This window comes from Aphidius gifuensis, linkage group LG1 (assembly GCF_014905175.1).
Source record: "Aphidius gifuensis isolate YNYX2018 linkage group LG1, ASM1490517v1, whole genome shotgun sequence".
NCBI lineage: Eukaryota > Metazoa > Arthropoda > Insecta > Hymenoptera > Braconidae > Aphidius > Aphidius gifuensis.
Window position 1 is genome coordinate 23,580,322 of NC_057788.1, and position 21,143 is coordinate 23,601,464.

At 23.5% G+C, this 21,143-nt stretch overlaps 1 protein-coding gene across 21 annotated transcripts in view; it reads left to right on the forward strand.

Annotated features, from left to right (window-relative positions):
• LOC122854370 (TLD domain-containing protein 2-like) overlaps positions 1 to 21,143 on the forward strand; it is a 102,649-nt gene that overhangs the window by 65,087 nt on the left and 16,419 nt on the right. For 7 of the 21 annotated variants that reach the window (XM_044155023.1, XM_044155032.1, XM_044155049.1 and 4 more), the window contains 13 exons: positions 7,923 to 7,988; positions 8,249 to 8,355; positions 10,968 to 11,056; positions 13,654 to 13,885; positions 14,768 to 14,925; positions 15,010 to 15,396; positions 15,471 to 15,689; positions 15,779 to 16,138; positions 16,232 to 16,380; positions 17,064 to 17,225; positions 18,100 to 18,269; positions 18,448 to 18,610; positions 20,584 to 20,809. In XM_044155023.1, the coding sequence (XP_044010958.1) occupies positions 7,923 to 7,988; positions 8,249 to 8,355; positions 10,968 to 11,056; positions 13,654 to 13,885; positions 14,768 to 14,925; positions 15,010 to 15,396; positions 15,471 to 15,689; positions 15,779 to 16,138; positions 16,232 to 16,380; positions 17,064 to 17,225; positions 18,100 to 18,269; positions 18,448 to 18,610; positions 20,584 to 20,809 (2,488 nt within the window). The remainder of the gene's footprint in view (positions 1 to 7,922; positions 7,989 to 8,248; positions 8,356 to 10,967; positions 11,057 to 13,653; positions 13,886 to 14,767; positions 14,926 to 15,009; positions 15,397 to 15,470; positions 15,690 to 15,778; positions 16,139 to 16,231; positions 16,381 to 17,063; positions 17,226 to 18,099; positions 18,270 to 18,447; positions 18,611 to 20,583; positions 20,810 to 21,143) is intronic. The other 14 variants (XM_044155071.1, XM_044155063.1, XM_044155014.1 and 11 more) reach the window with 5 other exon arrangements.

The window sequence follows — 21,143 nt, forward strand, 5'->3', positions numbered from 1 at the left end:
TGTTTATCGAGTTGTAACAATTGCGTGAATCTAATTCTAGTGCTTTTATTATTATTTTTTATTTTAATTATTTTTTATTCAACTAGCAAAAGACAATAGCCATATTACAGCTATTTTCAATGATCTCTTGTGTCTCTTTAAAAGTTCAAAGTATTAAAATGACTGATGATAATAATGATGTGATGACTTGAATTATTATTATTATTTTTTATTTTTTTTTTTTATTGAAATTATTAATATACGTGCATTGATTATTTATTAATTTAACTAAGGTGTAGTCATAAAAATAATTAAAGCTTTTAAATTGAGATTACTGTAAAAATAAAAGAAATATAGATGGATTTAGACACCATGCTAAAATATCACTTCAAATTGACCTTCTTTAATAATTTTCATAAGTGACATACAATCCAAGTAATGTATCATTATTCAACAATTTCCTTCCGCAACTTGCATTGACAACATGGACGAATTATTTCATAAGCAGTAAACATTACTCATTTCTATCATTTTGTTATTTTTCTATTATTATTTTTTTTTTGCAAGTATTTTATTTATATCGAGAGATAAAAAAAAAAGTTTGTGATTCACAGTAAATTGTTAACAAAAAATTAACAAAATGATGACTGATAAATTTTTTTTAACAATAAAAAAAGTATAGTGACATGCAAATTTAAAGATAAAACAGGAAGACAATTTGTTGGTTTTATTTGTCAAATATTTTTATTTTTTATATTAACACACATAAAAAAAAAAAAAAAAAAGAAGAAAAAAAAAACTTACTAATAACTGGTGCAACAAGTAACATTATCATGTATTTTTTTAACCAGTTTATTGAAACACGGATATTGCGCAATAAATTTCAGTCATTGGTCTTCTCGTTTTATTTGTAAATACTTGAATATCAAGGAAATGTTATTGCAAAAAAACGAAAATAAAAATTAATGTGTTAGCTATTTTGGCTTGATGCTAACTAAATTAAATACAAATATAAAGAATCAAAACAAAAATGAAAAAAAATAAAAATATAAACACTAAAAAAAACTTGATTCTAAAAATATATATATATACCGTTGACTTTAAAAACGAATAAATTTCTAATTCTCGTTTTTTACTGTATCTTATATATATATACGAAACAAATTTATATTTTTTTATTTATTTATTTGTTTATTTATATCGTTATATACTTTCACTATGATGGAGAATTATTACATTGATTTTGATGCCTTCCACTTTCTCAATAAATTCATTGACCAATTCAATAAATATATATATGTATTTTTTGTTCCAATAGTTATCGTTTTAAGCCGTATTCATGATAAGTTAAAAATTGTGTTAGATACCTTACAGATGAATAGTATGATGATGATGCAATGTGTTAATGACATCAACACATGTTGCGGTAGTTAAAAAAAATATATATAAATATTTTTATCAACAGTAAATAAATAAAAAATAAAAAAATTTAATTATATAATGATCGATTAAATTGTTTATCAAACAAGTCACTGTAAATATATATATTATCATGTTTATTAAATGACAATAATAGTTTTTTATTTTTTTATTTATATTTTTAAACTCATAAATTTTTGTTTATTAATTTTAAATAGATTGTAAAATTTAAAAATCAATATTAACAAGTCATATGCCTTTTAATAAATTGAATTAATTATACTCATTTTTAATTTAATTATTTGTATATACATGTTACAATAATACCACAATCGATTTATCAATATATACCTTCTCTGTAACCACAATTATAATCAGTTAAAATTTTCAGTGTATATACACATCAATATCACATAGTAAATATCAAACTTATTATCGTTTTAATAACATTAAATGTATACACACTATTAATTGAATCATCATTACCAAAATTAATTATAAATGAAAATAAAAATAAATCAAATATTTTTTATAAATACATGTCATGAATAATATTGTCAATTTTTAAATGAAGATGTATTAAATTTATCTATGAATACTCAACGAGGCTCGGTAAATATAGATATCAAGTATAATCTTACGATCTACGACAATTTATCTTAATGCAGTGAATCACTTATGAAATATTCATTTGTTACATTTGTTTTATGTATATAATGCAATATATTATACAATTTTTGACATATTTTTATAATAGGTATTTCAGTTATTTAATTTTGCATGTAAAATTTATTATAATTTTTACCCACTACAAATATTAAAAATTTCATTAAATAAAATTTTTATCTTATCATATATATTTATAATTTTGAATTTTTATCAAAAATAAAGTTAATATATTTATATAAATAATATAGAGTTAAAATTCGATTTAACGTATTAAATCATAAAAATCATTGTAATCTTACAGTATCGAGTAATAATTGTTATTTTACTCATTCATCATTACAAAATTTTATAAATAAATCAAATATTTTTTATAAATACATGTCATGAATAATATTGTCAATTTTTAAATGAAGATGTATTAAATTTATCTATGAATACTCAACGCTATCTTACTCGATTTATCTTATATGAATCATTGTATTCATACATATTATCATAATTTTGACTGTGATGGTACAAGTATTGCATGTAAAATTTATAAAATTTACCCACGCATCAAAATTATCCATATATATATATGTTATCGTTATATATATTCATACATGTAGAGAAACGATTTAACGTGTTACATCAATTCACTTGCCAGTCTCGGAAGTTAATTTCTCTTCTCTCATTTTGATTCAATAATATACACACAGTATATATTGTATGCACTTGCATCACTATATATATTTTCTGATGTTCATTATAGTTTGTCGTTTCTATTTCTCTCGATTGGTCATGCACTGATTCTTCAGTGTGGCTTTGATTTTGTTTCCATCAGCTGGCTTCTTCTTCACTAAAATTTTATCAAACAATATTGTAAATCGAAAAATCAATACAGCTAAATTTTCATCAGCTTTATCTCAATTTCAACTACTTACTACACCATAAAGCATTATGAGTAAATACTATTTCTCAGTAATAGTTAAATATGTGAAAATATCAAATCTATATAATTAATTTGCATTGTATTGTATAAAGGAAATAGAAACCTTATTATTATATACCTTTTTCTTCATTTAAATTTCTCTCAATTAAACAATTGTTGCTATACACATGTCATATATAAATTTCATACAAATTGACATTATTATTTTTTAAATTACCAATAAAATTTTTCAATTGCGACACGGTAATTAAATATGAAATTTGATGAGTTATAATTTTTAAGTTTTCTTATTAGCATTCTGTTGTTATAAAATTATTGCATACAATTATAAATTGTCCTTGCAATTTGTATATATATATATTATTGTTTTTATTGATATTGATAGCTATTAGTATATATATATATAGAAGCATATATGTATATGGTAGTCCAAGATTAATATGTAGAATATAGATTTGAAGGCTATATATATATTGTTTCGCGAATCACGTTTCAAAACATAAATGTTATATGCATATATTAACTAATAGGAAATGAATATAATTATTTACTCAGTTAGTTTATATATGATTTTTTGATATATTTGTTTATGTATTTAAATATAAATATTATATGTTTTGCTTTGTATATAACACCAACAAGCATTTAGAATAAATTAAATTTAAGTTCGGTAACCCTCATGTGAGTTTCCTTTTTTTATTTAACTGTGGGTCTAACTTCCAAGTGGCTTTAATTCATTCATTATTAACACTTGAAAAAATTTAAAATTTATTTTAACACAAGTAAATTTATTCAATGCCAGAAAATATTTTTAATTCACAAAAAAATAGATAAAAATTGAAATTGACTAGTTTTTTTTTTTTATAAATAAAAAATTAAGTATAATTTGATATCAATATTTTTAAAAAATCGAAAATTATTATTAATTATTATTATTATTATTATTTATTAATATTATTTTGTCTTATTTATGTGAATGACTGTGATTAAACTTTCAAAAATTTTCTGCCTACCTAGAATTTTTAAATTTACTTGTTGACCCTGACCAAATGGCCATGTCCGAGTTGACTAATTCTAAAAAAATTATCAACCCATCCTATTTTTTATTTTTTGCAACTTAGTGTTACGAAATTTATGTGGATTTTTAAATCATTGTTTTTTTTTTTTTCATTTTCAATGTCGATGAGATATTCCTGTTTTTAGAAAATTTTTAAAAAAAAAGATATACTGAAATTATATACAAACATAACAATATATATTTTAATGATTATTTATTTTTTTATTTTTCAATTTAAATGTAAATTTAAACGTGTCTTTGAATTTCATTCAGCTTCCTGTTTTGAGTCATTGCTATCATCATTGTTGAATAACTAATTTAAAAACCACTGTCCCTTAAAATACTCAGCTCTGATAGTTTTTAAATTTATATTTTAATACTTTGTCTATATTTATTTCATCACCAACAATGAAAAAATTAACAAATAAAAAAACCAAAAGAAAGAGAGAGTTTTAAAAATATGCTGAAGTTTATTGTTACAATGTACAAATCTATCTACATATCTTACTGTATAATATAAAAGTTGACCAAACTATTATGGCAGAAATGTCGAGTGGTTTTGTACAAATAAAGTGGTGGTTATATGCGGTCTCGCAAGAGAAGACAAGAAATTTCGAAACTGAGACTCTTGCAACTTGGTTAGACCACAACGGTATTCATTTATGTCTCTTGTCCTTTCTCACTTTCCAAGTTGAGGAAGTCGATGACATTCTCCATGTCTCGACTACATAAAAAATTGTCGTTGTAAATGTGTCTGGTTAAATTCTCATTGCCAACAAGAATCAGTTAAATCGCCAAAAGATATTTATTTAAAAAAAAAAAACTTTTTTTTTTTTTTATCTATCTAGACTTTTATTTGGCTTCATTCAAAACTCTCTTCTCACAAGTAACCTTTACCTAAAAAATATATATATGAAATTTTAAAACCAACATAAAAATTCATTTTAAAATTATAAATTTTCAACATATTCTCAAATTTGAAGATGTTATATTTATCTTTTCAATAATATAGCTTATTTTTTTTTTTTTATTATATTTACTTATTTATTTATTACACATTACTATTTACGTATTTTAATTTTTTTTATAAACATTGTTATTCAAGTACATCATCATTATTATTGTTTAAAAAAATAATAAAATACATTATAGTTTTTTTAAAAAAATAAATAAATTATCAATTTTAATTTCTACAATTTAAGTTATTAATTTTAACGGGTGAGAATGACATCAATATCTGCGGCCTAGATTTCAATATATATGAATAAAAAAAAAAAAAACATGTACAACGGTAAACGAATTATGCAATATACTTGTATATTTTTATATTTTCACATTATCGTTCTTTTTTTTTTCTCTTTATGCTCATCATATTGACATGCATTATATGCGAACTACCATTTAAAAAAAAAAAAAAAATGTTTTTTTTTCATTATTATATTATTATTATACATGATTTTTTTTCAAACACATTTCGCGTGCATATCGTGAAATCTGTGAGTTGATGAACTAGATAGTTATGTATATATATATAGTAAAATGTTCATCAGAGATTTTCACATTTTTTTTATTTTAATTATTTTCAACGGTAACACATTGTCCATGTGTTAATTGTTAATGCATAAATTTATTGTATAGTTAATATAGTTTTTATTTTATTTATAAAAAATAAATGATAAAATTTATTATTTATATTGAGTAGATGACAAATTGAATTTGAGATATTTGTAGCTCTGTACTATCCAGTGATTTATCTTGTTCTTGTGTCAATGCACTCTGGTGACTGGTATAGCTATTTGACAATTAAGTGTGTGTTGTATTACACATGTCAAAGACTTGATTCAAGTGTAGAAATTGCTTCCGACTTGTCGCCATCGTGTGATAGATTTCACTCAACATATATATTACTGGTTTTTTTTTTTCTTTTTTTTAATTTTCTAATTTTTTTTATTTAGTTTTTCGTTATATTACTCGACTTACTTTAACTAACGGAATTAAATTAACATTATTATTGACCGAGAAATATATTCCAACTATGATAAGTATTAATATGCATGGAAAAATTTTTTTAACCGGTTCATTTGCATGCAAATTACAAATTTGCAATTGTGGAAGGTGTATAGATCAATGAAATTATTATTTTTTTTTTTTTTTGTAAATATATATAAATCTCCAAGAATTAACTTGAACTCGTTTTTTTTTTAAATTAAAAAAGAGAAAACTTTATCACAAATTTTTTAAACTTGTATAATTTTTATTATTATATTTTATAATTATAAATTTTAATTTGACAATTAAAAAGGTCAAATGAAGTTAGTTTATTTTAAATTTTGTGAATTTTTAAATATTTTGATTATTTAATTTAGTTTTTGTTATTTATTTATTTTTTATTATTGTTATAAATGTTGAATGTTTTTTTTTAAAGAAATGCCATTTTTTAATTCAAATTTTCGCTCCATTTTTTTTTCTAAATTCGCGCGCAAAATAAAAAAAAAACGCAACGCCATTTTTTTTTGTTTTTTTTTTTTTGTTTTCATTGTGCGTTGTTAATTTGTTATTTGGAGTAGTCACACTCTCCTGTATTCTCAACTTTTTTATCATTTTTATTAAATTTATAAACGCAAATCAGTTATAAAAATATTATCATTTGATAGTCAGTACAAGGAAGATTACGTTTGTTAATAAATATTCCATAAAAACAGTGAATTACCTATTATTTTGGAGTTTGTACGTTTGTTGATGATGAAAAACTTTGTTGTATATCCTGGATCATATTTTCACATCATGTATGTATTTACCATTATTATTACTCTTGATATATATTTATTTTTTTTCTCTTTTGTTAAATAATTATCATGAATTTTCGATTCATCAATTCTATCATTTATTAATTTTCGATTGCAAAAGTTATTAAAACGTATGTGTGTATGTGTCTCGACGCATATTCACTCACACAAACATATCCATCGGTCGAATATTTTGTTTATTATTTTTGTGGAGTAAAAAAAAGCACTACGCAATATATCTATAAATTTTAAATCTACAATACTAGTTAGTTAAAAAAAAATAATTATTAAATAGTTCGTTACGCAAATGGTAAAGCTAAAAATCTGAATAAATAATAATTAAAACAATAATCCTCTTAAATGTGACAAAAAAAAAAATATACAAGTGATTAAAAATAAAAACTAAATACTTTTGACTATTTATTATTTAAACATTTTATTATGAGTATTTAAAAAAAATAATAAAAGAAAATTCAAACAATAAAACATATATAGTGGAAAAAAAATGTAAACACATTTTTACATTGACATTAAACGTAAACCAATGAACCCATAAATATACACAAATGTATTTACATATGACATATAATAATAATAAACAATAAATATATACTGTTGACATATACAGACATTAATCAAATAAAACAGCTGTTTTTTGTTTCTACTGAATAAATACAACAAAAGTAAAAAATAAAAAGCCAAAACATCTGATCCTTTTTTTTTTTTTTTTTTTTAAATTTGCAATCAAATAATATTGTTAATTCAACAATTAATTTATCTTATAAATTATTATTTTAATGAAATATTATTTAGGCTTTTAAATAAATATTTATTAATATTATTTTTCAGTGATTTAATCATCATTATATTGTTAGATAATTTATCAGCTTGTTTTTACTATCAATATATCAATGCACTTTTTTTATATTATGTAAATGTTATGAATCACGTTGTTTTTTTTCTTCTATTTTTATAATCAATTGTATTTTGCACTGTATGTATATGCACGTATTATTTTAATTTTCTCACATTATTTTCTTTTTTTTTTTTTGTATGATTTTTTGGTTATTGAAAACCTTAGGTCCAGGCGTTTATCTCAGCAGGATGTCACACATTCAAGATCAACGGAAAATTTGCCAGCTTTTCGGTACGTAGTTGTTTAATGTTGTTGTTGTTTTTTTTTTTTTTCTTTTTTTAACAAACTTCAATATATATATAATTAAAAGGAAGTATATTAATTTTGCTTGAATTACTGTAAGAAAAAAATTTATTGCATCTTGCTATGTGGCTTTTGATATTGTTTTATATAATAATTAAATTTCTATCTTTTTTTTCTTTTGTTACTTTACTGTTTTTACAGGTAATATTAATTTTTAATTAAAATATTTTATCATTAAATTTTTACAGGAGTAAAAGTAGAAGTGTAGACCATGGATTTACTACACCATACGACCTGGAATCACTTCGAAGCAAAGTCGAGGGTCGTTTTGAGTCTGTTGACAAGCTTACAAGAGGTAAAATATATATATTTTTTTTTAAAAGCTTTTGTTTCCATAAAAAAAACTATTAAAAGAATATAATAATAATAAAAAATTCTGGCATAAAATGGATCGTAAAAAAAAAATATTATGCACATACTTTTGTGCAATAAACAAATATCAAATATATATATTTATTTTTAATTTAAAAGAAAAATAATATTATTAATATTAAACTTATGACGTGAAAATATTTCTGAATGTATTAGAGATAATTGAACAAGATTCATCATCATCAACTATTTATCTATTATTTTTTATTCTTTTTTAAAATGGCCTCGACCTTACTCAATCGCATTTTATTGACTTACTTTTTCTCAAAGTCAAACGAATTTATATGAACATCAATTTATGACTAGATAAAGTATTTTTATAATTGATAGAACTCATAAAAGTGCAAAAAAATATCATTTTTATTATGACTTTTTCAAAGTATATAATTATTAAATAATTTATACAATATAAAAAACTCATTTTACTATTTAAATTCAACCGAGAAATTAAATTACCTGCATCTGGTTTCGAGTGAATTTTAAAATTTTTTTTAATACATAAAAAGAAGTTTTTTTTTTTAAACAAAAGCTATGCTCATATTGTTGATAATTAAATTATATATTTCAATTTTGATAAATGGAAAAAAAAAAAAATTAAAAATTATAATAAAATTTTGACGTTTTAATTTTTATCAAAATGGTTATCGAAAGTAACACTCAACATTGTTTAAAAAATAAAAAAAATAAAAAAATCGTTTTGACTAATGATAAGCAACATAATGATAAAAATATATTTTTAAATTTACCAAAATAAAATATTCGTGATCAAGAAGAAAAGGAAAAAGTTAATGACACAATAACAATAATAAAATATTTATTTAAAATTTTTTTTTTCCAAATATTTTATTTCAACCAAAAGCGTGACTTTTTCGTGCCATATTAAATTTAATATTTTTCTAAACCATTCAAACAAATAATTATATTTTAAACCCACGGGTTTCATATTAATATTTATATGGAATTTTGTCATTTTGTTTTTTTTTTTCTTTTGACAAAAATAAATACAAACTGTTGCTAATGGTGCCAAGATAAGTTATTCGTTGCTTATCATTGAGTCATTTATATATATTATGTTGTACCACTCACAAACATGTTACTCATTTTGTTGCCACGTCCTGACCAAGTAGTCTTAAACTCTATTAAACTCTTTACGAAAATTTTAGCACAGTAAGTAGCAGCAACAGTACAAGTTATCAACCAAGTGAGACAATTAGTTAGCTGTTATTGTTATTGTCAATATCATATCAATTATATTTGACACGTTTGACTATTTTAGTGCTAGTATAACCTGAAGTTTACAACAGTTGACGAGTTATCATATTGAAAAAAAAAAAAAATACAACCAAGTACAGCAATATTTATCAAATTGTTTAACAAACACTGTGTATATCTTCATGGGAATAAGATTAAATTTTCTCATATGTAAAATGAGTAATGAAGTTTAAAAAAATAAATAAAAAGAGTTGTTATTAATATCAAGTAACTGAAGAAGAAAAAAAAGTAACTATCTTAGATTTGGCATTCAAATAAAATGCATACGTAGACTGTTAAAGGTGGTACTCTTGAGTCTTGGGAACTTTTAATTCACAATCAGACACTCTTGGAGCTGAACTTGAGAATAACGAGTCTTTCTTTTTTTTGTTTATTTATTTTCTGTCATCAGTCGTTTTGAGTTTTGATAACCGCGTAAATCGTTGAAATATTATTAAATTTATTTCATTTAATAACTAAAAATGGACGTTAAGTGTTCATCAATTGATGGATGGGAAGTTATTGAATATGAACCACGTGTTTGTGTTAATAAAAATAAATTTGGTGATTTTATTGTGTTATATTCACTTGATGGAAAAAATTTTAATAATTTTTGGAATATTCCTGGTTTGTTTAATTGATTAATACTTTTTTATTTCTTATTTATTTCATTATATAATCTTGTCATCAGTGGAGAAAAATATTTTATAAAGAATCATTGTTGAAAAACTATGTTGTTTTTATTATGAAACACCGAAAAACTTTCACAAATTATTGGAAATTTTTTTTTTTTTAATTTGAGAAAGACATTGTCTTTTTTTTTTTAATGATTATTAAATTATTAAATTTTTTTTTCCTTTCAATTTAGTCCGGAATTTAATTCAACTAATTTCTACTTGACTTTATTTAATTTAATAATTGAACCCAAGATATTTTATTGAATCAATTATATAATGAAAATAATTTTTTTTATATATGTATATATATATTTAAGTAAAATAATCAAAAATTATTATCATTTTTAGAAATATAAATATCTATTAACATGTCCTTGAGTTTAAAGATTAGTCAATCATCAAAGCATTATCACTAACTTTCTTGTTTTATTTTTTTTTTTATATTTTAACAGTCGCAATAGTGTCACGTGTTATTGATAAATCTATAATAATAATTTGATAATAATCATATTTATTTATTCTGCAAACACTTGAACCTTGATAATTTTATTGTTTTTATTAAAAGCCGAATGATAATATTTTATTATTTTATTATATTAATTTTCAGATTCAGAAGGTGAAGGAAAAGATGGCTCAACTCTTCAAGAAAAAAAACAAGCACGTCTTACTCAACCAGAAAATACAACTGCATATACTGTAAGTTTAAAAATTAATTAAAATTAAAAAAAAATTTAGATATTTTTATGCCTAAAAAATTATCAATACACTATGTGATTTTTATCAGATATAAAGTCTCATCTTATCTCATTGAACCACTAGATGACTAAAAGTTGAAATAAATTTTTAATTAACTAAAAATATATTTTAAAAATAACTAATTTAATTATATATATTTTTTTTAATTTAAAACTATTTAATTGTGTATAATATACACACAATATTAGTAACATAAAATTAACTTCTGACAAGCTCTCAGAGTTCTCTCATAGACATGAAATTTTCCTTTACTAACCCACATGATGATGCATCAGCAGTACATGACGTGATCATAATAAAATGTTTGTAATTTTGTTTAAAATTAATTACGTCAAAGTAAGCCAATGTTAAAACAGTATTTCTGTTATCCACAACTTCGTACAGTTGGTTGAGTTTTATCAAAGTGATATAATTAAATATGCACTCTCTATTTTTATGCTTACATAAACAAATAATTTAAAGAAATGAAGTATAAAAAAAATATATATAAAATATAGAAGAATAAAAAAAAAATAATAATAAAATACAATATTTTCCCTACAGATAATTTAATACGTATTTTATCCGGAGTATATATATTTACTTGACACTTGTTCATCACCACAATTCTCATCGTGTTAATTATTGGCTATTCTCGTATTATGTTATGCATATCAGAAATTCCAGAAATTACTACATGAGCATGTCAACTAAATACCAATCAATATTTAAACAAAAATTACTCGAAAAATATTTTCAACGTGTTTAATATAGTAAAATGAAAATAGTCAAATTTAAAAACTAGCTTGTGAAAAAAATAATAATAAGAATTGCTTGATAATTCCATTGGCATAGATAAAGACGTTGTTGTCCTAGTCGAGGTAGTTAAAATTAGGGCAAGCTAAAAAACACAAAAGAAAAATAAATAAATAGACATGGTGCTATAGATATTTGTTGCAAGAATGACTATTTAATTCTATCCAAAGTTCTTCACTAAATATAATGATGATTCACCTTGTTCATAATTATGCAAACCAATCGACTTTGTGCAATCTTGATGAATCAATTAACTGTACTAATAGTACTGTGTCATTAATAAATATATATTTTGGCATAGACAGTAGAGGACTTATCGATAATTATCCTTTGTCATGGATCAATTAAAGACACTTTTGGTAATCGTAATTAAAGCACTTGTTATACATATATGCATATGACCCAGTTAATTCAGAAGCTACATGAAACAACAAGCTTCCAATGGATAAAGAAAAATAATAATAATAATAATAGGGAAGAAAACAAAAGCAAAAAAGTAATAACAGTTTAAAATAAAAAAAAAAAAAAAAAAGAGGCCAACAGAAGATTTCTCGATTGTTCTTTTGCCCTAAGAAATTCTGAGCCATGGAGAAAATATCCTCTCAACTTCATGTCCGTTCGTGAAATCTCATCCTTAATTTTTTTTTTTTACTCCTTTGTTTTGTGTTTATTTTTGTGGCTCTTTTTTGTTTCTTTATTCACTTGTATTCAACTTGGCCCATATTATATCCCCATCTGTTTCCTGTATTTTCATCCTAATAGTACTCTCTCATTTGATCATTATCTTCCAAGTGTCTGCAACACCAAAACTCGTGTTCTTTTTTTTTTTTTTTTCTATTTATCTTGCTTTTTTTTTTTAAGACAAACGTGTATTTTTGTACTTTAAGATAGTTTTATTATTTTTATCATCACACTCTTTTCACTATCTCTTTTATATACTTTTTTACATGAATTTCTTAAAAGTTTGTATAAAAATTAACTAAAGTTACTCAAGATATTTTACACAAGTCTTTTTTTCATCATCAACTCTCTGACATTCAATCGATTCTTCGTTGAGTTATGCATATATATAATACAACTCAAACTTTTACCAATATACATTATCAAAAGATAATGTATTGGTAAAATTTACAATATTGCTTTTGTTATTTGAAAAATTCAATAAACTATTTGTTTTTCATTTAATAAAAAACTTTCAATGCTTTCATATATATATCAAGACTTATCATCAACTTGAGACGTTTCCAATAAAATTTTAAAATAACGAGCAACTGATGAAACTTTATAATTATATTTTATAAGTCAACTATTTTTTTATACAAATTATTTGTTATATTGATGGAACATTTGATCAGTTAGATTATATACGTTCATGTAGATTTAAACAGAACACTTGTGTCTTGAACAGAGCCCATGATCAGTGAATTGCATTAGCAGTGATCTGTGAAATTGCGATTGGCGATATTTGCAGAGTATACGTATCATCTATTTATGCATGTGAGTGTGTGAGAGAAAGTGGGTGGATAATGTTTGTAAAATCGATCGAGCTTTCGTATATACAAAATCAAATTGGTTGACAACAGAATTCAAACGTTTGATGATGATCTTCATGTACATTAAAGCTGTATTATGTATATATTTGTATTTATGTTGAACAAATCTCTAATAAGATTTGATGTTGATCGTTTGATTGATTATGATAATGATGCTGTAATTTAAATTAATTTTTTTCTTATTTTTAGGTGGGTGAAAGAGATACATTGACATCAGTTGCAGCACGTTTTGATACAACACCTTCTGAGCTTAGTAAACTAAATAGACTTGGTAGTACTTTTGTCTATCCAGGTCAAAAACTTTGGGTACCAACAAAAGGTGAAGCAAGATCAGGAAGTCAAGCAAGTCAAATTGATACATCAAGTCCAGATCCAAGTCATGATCATGATTCACAAGATGATCTTCCACCTGAAGAAAAAGGTACGCTTACATTTTCATCATCATAATTTAAAAAAAAATAATTTATTTTCTTTATTTTTATTTTATTTTTAAAACTTGAATAATCATTTTATTATGTTAATAAATTTTTTATTTATATAATAGTGTGATAATTATAATTTTTGAGAACTATTAAAAACTATGTCAATACGAGACGCTGACTTGTGTTGAACTTGAACAACAAAAGACGAGAATTTTCCGTTATCATAATGCGTATTTTTTGTTTTCTTATCTTATTATGTCTCTATCTCTTTCTCTCTCGTGAATAATCGTTTCCGTATCATAAAAAGGCTGGTCTTTTGTCAGTCAGTCTATTCTTTAACAAATGTATACAATAAAAATTTTAACATTTTGTTTTATTTTTTAAACTGTGAATATTAATATTTTGATAAAATATAAAGCAATGGCTTATTGTATAATTTCGGGCTTATCAGACTGGACTGGTGTTATGTTAGGTAAAATAATATATATTAAATACATTGAACTTTTGAATATTAAATTATATTTATAAACACAATGAAATAGTAAAGGAAATATAATGATCTTCTTTTTTTTTTCTTATCATAAAAAAATATGTCACGCTTACAAAAGCCATATAAAAGTTAAATTACTCAGTAGCCAATTCCCGTCAAGTAGTAACTTTATGACCAGTTGATTAAATAATGTAACTTTTAATGTTTTACTCGGTACACGAGTCAGTTATTTTTCTACAAGCATAAACTCTAGTTGTAATAATAAATACAAATAATATTATTTCAATATAAGCATAAACAAAAATATGATTTGTTTGTTCTTTTTAAAAAATATATATTTTTTTTATTACTTTATATAAATAAACAAAAAAAATTTTTAATATTTTTGCAGAACTCTTGGGTAATTTACGACCTTCATCACCAAAACCAGGTCACATGGAACGAGTAAAAACACCACTTGACAAAAACAATGAAGCTATGAATGAAGAAACACCAGCATACAGAGAAAGATTTTTAAAAATAAATGTACGCCATATCACAGATGGACAGGTAAATATTTAATATCATAAAAAAAATATTAATACTATGATAATTTATTTAATATAAATAATTAATAATTATTTAAATTTACAGGGTGTTGTTGGTGGTGTATTATTAGTAACACCAAATGCTGTGATGTTTGATCCAAATGTATCTGATCCATTGGTTATTGAGCATGGTGCTGAATCTTATGGTGTTATTGCACCAATGGAATTTGTTGTTAATGCTGCTATTTATTATGATATTGCACATATGAGAGTTAGCCATACTGATAATTGTAGTGCTGATAAAAAACCAGAAATATATTTTATTAAAAAACCAACAACAGATAGAAAATGTTTATCACCTGGTAAAGATGAAAATTTTTCTGAACTTACTGTTGATGATAATGAGAGTGTTTGTAGTTGTGCTGAACGTGATGGTGATGCATTTCCAAAAGCATTTGAACGTGATCTTGTAACACCAACAAACCTTCAAAATGTATGTCAACTATTATTTATTTATCTATTTATTTATATGTGTTATTATATTATTTATATTTCTTAAATATTTAGGATGAAGGCTCGTCAACAGAAAAGGAGAAGGATAAAAATTTAAAAAAGGATAAAATTGAGGAGACTGGTGACATCAAAAAGGAATCACTTGGAATGCCAACTAAAACTTTGGAGGAACGCAGGCGTTCTATGTTGGATCATCATTGGGCAGTACCAAGTAAAGACAGACTCTCCTTCTCAGTTGACGAAGAACAACAAGATTCCGTAAATTCCGACAAGGTATTTATATTCATCAAAATAATTTAAATTTTCCGAAAAATTCTAGTTCTAAATATTTTTATTTATCCTATATTTTAAAAATATTTTAGATGACAGAACCACCAAAACCGAGTGCCATTCCAGAAGGTGAAGAAGGATCTCTAGTCAAACAGTCATGCTACGATTCTGGTATCGACATTCGTGAACCTAATCCCCCTATTCCCGTAGTTCAACCCATTCCCTCCAAGAAAGTCTATTCGGACGCGGACATAGTTTTATCTTCAGATTGGGTGCCGCCGTTGACAATCGTACCGACAAACGTATCTGGCAATTCACTGGAGGCTAACTTGGCAATAAATGGAAGAAAAAAAGCGAGCTCGGTGTCATTCAGTCTGGATAGTAATGCTGAGGAACCAGAAAAAATTGAAGAAACCAAGGAAGAGGAAAAACAAGGCACAAAAAAAAATAAGGTTAATTATATATAAATAATAATAATGAAATAGATATTTTTTTTTTATTTTTATTTAATTAATTTAATCTTTTTTCTTTTTTAATATTTTTAGATGATGAAAAGATTGTCATATCCTCTTTCCTTGCTAGAGGGTTTCACTACTGAAAAGGAAGATGACAAATCACTCTCTGACAAAGTATCAAGTCAACCAAACAGTGCTGACAGTCATCATTCATCAGTATTCAGTAAAGTTTTTTCAAGGTAAGTTTATATTTTTTATTTTTAACATTAAGCATTAAAGATAATATATTTTTTCTATATTTTTCATTTATATTAATACATACTGTTATTGAAAAAAAAAATTATACTAATATTATTTTATATCATTTTTTATTTTTTAATTTAAAAAATTCAAAAATTGCTTCATATGCATAACGCGTTTGAACGATTTTCATTTTATTTTTCAATTAATATTTATTTTATTCTACTAACTGAAACAATTTAACAGAAATAAAAAATAAAAATAATAAAATTGTGACTCGTTTGGTTTATCAATTCAGCTTTTATAAGCATCGTGTGTATTGACTGCTTTTTTTTAATTTTTTTATTTCTCTCGCATTGATTGAATATTGGTTTTTATAAAATATTATATTTATTGTTTTTTTCTTTGCTGATATTTATTCATCTGGCTGGCAAAGATAATTATTTTATATATAAAAAAAATCTGATAAACCGATCAAGCCTTTTGTTATTTTTATTTTTTTATTTGGCTTTTTTTACAACAACTTTTAATTAATATTATAATACATATATATTTTCTTGTTTAATTTAAAAAAAAAAAAAATCAAAACGTGCATTCAATAATTTAACTAATATAAATAATAATAAAAAAAAAAACAAAAAAAAAAAAAATAAACATGTGTAATGGTGGTGGACAATATAAGCTCGCCAATCAACCTGGTGAGTGACTTTAGCTCGGGACTATTTGCTAAAACACCAAGTGAAGAGAGCAGTGGAGGTGGTAAGTCAGGTGGTACACCTCCTCTTACTGCCTCCTCACTCTCACAGGACTTCAGCTATCCTCAATTTTCACCGAGCTTCCTTGGGTGAGTCCTCCTGTTCATCATTTCCACGTCGTTATTTATCCCAAATATTTTTTTTATATCTCAATATTAATTATCATTCCTTATTCCTCTGCTTTTTACGTTTAAAAACCATTAAAATATATATGCCCTTATATATATATATGTCCTTTAATTATTATTATTATATATATATATATGTAAATATAATTTTTAATTAAATGTTTTTTTTTTTTTAAAGAATTCATTTTTTTATTTTTCCTATTTTAGATTTTATAATTTAAAATTATTCAATGTTTAAACCCTTTGTTAATTTTTTTTTTTTTTAAATACAATATTGCTTTACTTGTTTTATTATCCTGAAAATTTTAAATAATCATTAGAAGCCATTTAATTAATATTTAATTAATGAAAATATTTTTTATGATTTTTTTTTCATTGTACCAAATTTGATTATAAATAGACTTCTATATTTTTTTTACAATTTCCTGTCTTGTTGATTCACAATTATTATGACCTCTAGGTGCATCTTGAATTTAAATAATAAAAAAAAAAACCAACTATTGATAATTGTTTTGATGCTTACAGGCCATAACAACACAACACAAACCAAACACTTGTTTCAATTAAACTTAAAATAATGATAAAGTTATCATTGATAATAAAAAAAATAAAAAAAAAAACAAATAAAACACAAGGTTAATATTTATACAAATAATTTATATTAAGGCACAAGTTTTGAATGTTAACAATACTTTTCCCTGTTCTAAATGTTGTCATTTAAACGGAATGTACTTTTATTATTATTATTATTCCTTTGATATTATTGTTTTTTTTTTTTTTTCAGTATATTTTTGTTGAATTATTTGCTGAAAAATATTGGCTTAATTATTTTCAGACGATCATCAACAAATGCAATTGGTATTGCTGGTCGTCAAAATACTGTAACATCATCTGGCAACAGCAGCATGGATAGTGGACGTGGACATAAACAAATGCCACCAAAATTGGATTATCGTAGCATGGTCTCAGTTGATGATATGCCTGAACTTTTCGTTAGTTTCGATAGTAAGTTTTAATCAAATATAAATTATATTAAAATAAATCATCTTACGAAGGATCATCACAGTTGTAATCTATTATCAATTTATAATATTTTTCACTTAGTAAAATTGAACATAAAAAATTAGTTTGATAAATAAACAAAACAAAATTTAATGGATTAAATTTATGATTAATTTGACAGAGTTGATACCAAGACCAGCTCGCAGCTGTGAGGATCCACCATTATATCTCAGATTACGAACTGGCAGACCCAAGGACAAAAAAATTCCTCGTTCAACTCCAATTATGAGCTATGGAAAGAAGAAATTACGTCCTGAATATTGGTTCAGTGTTCCACGTAACAGGTAATTTTAATAATTTATTTTTACATTATTTTTTTTATTATATATTATCGATTTATTAACAAAAATGGTCAATAATTTTTTTTCTATTATCTGGAACATTATTTCTTTCGTAAACGTGGGCGATCGAAAAATAAAAAGTAAAACTTGGGCTTTTCCAATATTAGCAAAAAAAAAAAAAAAGTTGCCAGGGGATTGTTCATTTTTTTTTTTTTTTTATTTATTATTATTTACAAAATAAATCATTCGTGATGTTCGTGCTGATTTTTCTTATCATAAATTCAGCTGGGTAGACAATTTTTTTTTATGTTCTTTTCTTACGAATAAATTCTATACAGCCAAATTGGGGACGTTTAGGCTTTGGGGATTAGACATTTGCTCTGAGCATTCCAATATTTTCCTCATAACTATTTGCCTAAAAATTGAGCAATTTATTTTCACTCGTGATACATAAATATCTTTAAAAATATATTGAAATCATATTTATTGATCTTAAAATTCCCCCTCAATTTTTTTTTTTTTCATCTTGAAAGCTTTGACTCTTTGATAAACTCATTTGTTTATTTTCATCGAATTTTATTGAGCATTTATATATTAAAATAATTTCAATAGCCCGAGGAAAATATAAATTATTATTTGCAACTTTTAAATTATCTTTTAGTACTTTATCCAATAAATTTTTCATATCATTTACATTTTTATTTATTTATATACTTTATGAGTTATGTAAACTGAACAAAAAAAAATATTAGCTTTGTTTTATTTATATATTTGGGCTAAATAATTCTTTCATAAGAAAATCCTTGAAACGTAGTTATTTTTTTCTTGATACATAAAACCAAAAATAATAAAAGTAATTTATTATGACAGGCATTAGAACTTTTTCTTTTCGGTGGATTTAAAAAACTTTACAACTTTTTTAATTTATTTATTTGTTTACAATACAACCATGAAGGTCATATAAAGATTATTTTTATAAAACTAATCAACACGTGGAGCTACTAAAATATAGATAGTATTTTTGTTTATTATTTAAAATTCTAAATGTAACTAACGTGGTTTTTTAAAAAATAGTCTATCAATGTATCTGATGATTCGAAGCAAATGGATGAGACATGAGATTACAACACAGCGCCAGTCTGGCGATTACAGGATCTTTCAAATCCAATATACATTATTAAAATCTCAATGATAATCCATTTAAAAATAAAAAAAAAAATTCTTACGTAACTAAATAATATACCTGAAATTATTTTTATTTATTTATCCAGTTCATCGAAATTTATTATCGTTATTAATTTTTATTGACATCTTGTCAGTAAATAATGATAATAATTTATATTAAAAAATCAATTAAATAATTATTTTTAATATAATATTTAAAAACAGACTAAAAATAAATTTCCAATAATAAATATTATCTTTTATTGATAATAAAAAATTTCAATTTAAAAATCAAATTTATCAACAAGTTTATTATTCATTTATTTTTTTCATATAATGTTTGTTTAATTATACAAAGCTTGTATTGTATTATATATTTTGCTATAAAATTAAATATGATAAACTGAATTTATATTTTCGAAATTATATTATTAAAACAGATAATAATAAATTTAATCAATGCCATTGTTATAAACCTTCAAACTTGTCAGTTGAATTTATATATTATTGATCATATAATTCAACATCTGGTGTTTTCATAGCACATTATTAAATTCTTCTCACACAGTTTGATCATATAATGAAACACTGAGTTAACTTTGTCTATCAACTTTATTAATTCATTTCAAAATGAAAAACAAAAATATTAATAATAAAATAGATAACATTGCAAATAACATCATCGCAATATTTGATATTTTATAATGGCTACTGAATTTAATTGCCAACAAAAAAAAAAGCACACAATGTTATTGATTGATAAATATTTATTTTTAGCTCAATTCATTAATGTATTTTTATTTTTACTTTAGGGTTGATGATTTGTACAAATTTATACATGCCTGGGTACCAACACTTTATGGTGAACTTGATGAAAATTATTGGCAAGAACGTGGCTACATACTTTCCGACACTGACACAGATATGTCACCGGAAATGTCACCACAAGAAACTGGTGAAACTGGTGAATCTGGTGATGATAAAAAATCACCAATTGATAGTGATGACATAACTGATTTAACAAGAGAGTCATGGGAGGTAAGTCTAAAAATAAAGCTATATAATATAGATAATGAACCCTTAAAAAAAGCAATAATAATTTTATACTATATTTACTGGATAAAAATAAATATTACGATGATTTTCACATTCACAATTTTTATGTTCAATTGAAAAAAAAAAATACATAATCTAGATTTAATAAAATTATTTAGTTATTTTAAAAAATATTGATAAAATTTGTGAATACATGTGAAAATTAACGGTTGAATTTATTTTAACAATTTAATTTATTATATTATTATATTATATTGAAAAATATAAAATATTTTTCATTAATCAACGTTAAAATAACTTGATAAAAATTGGCGTA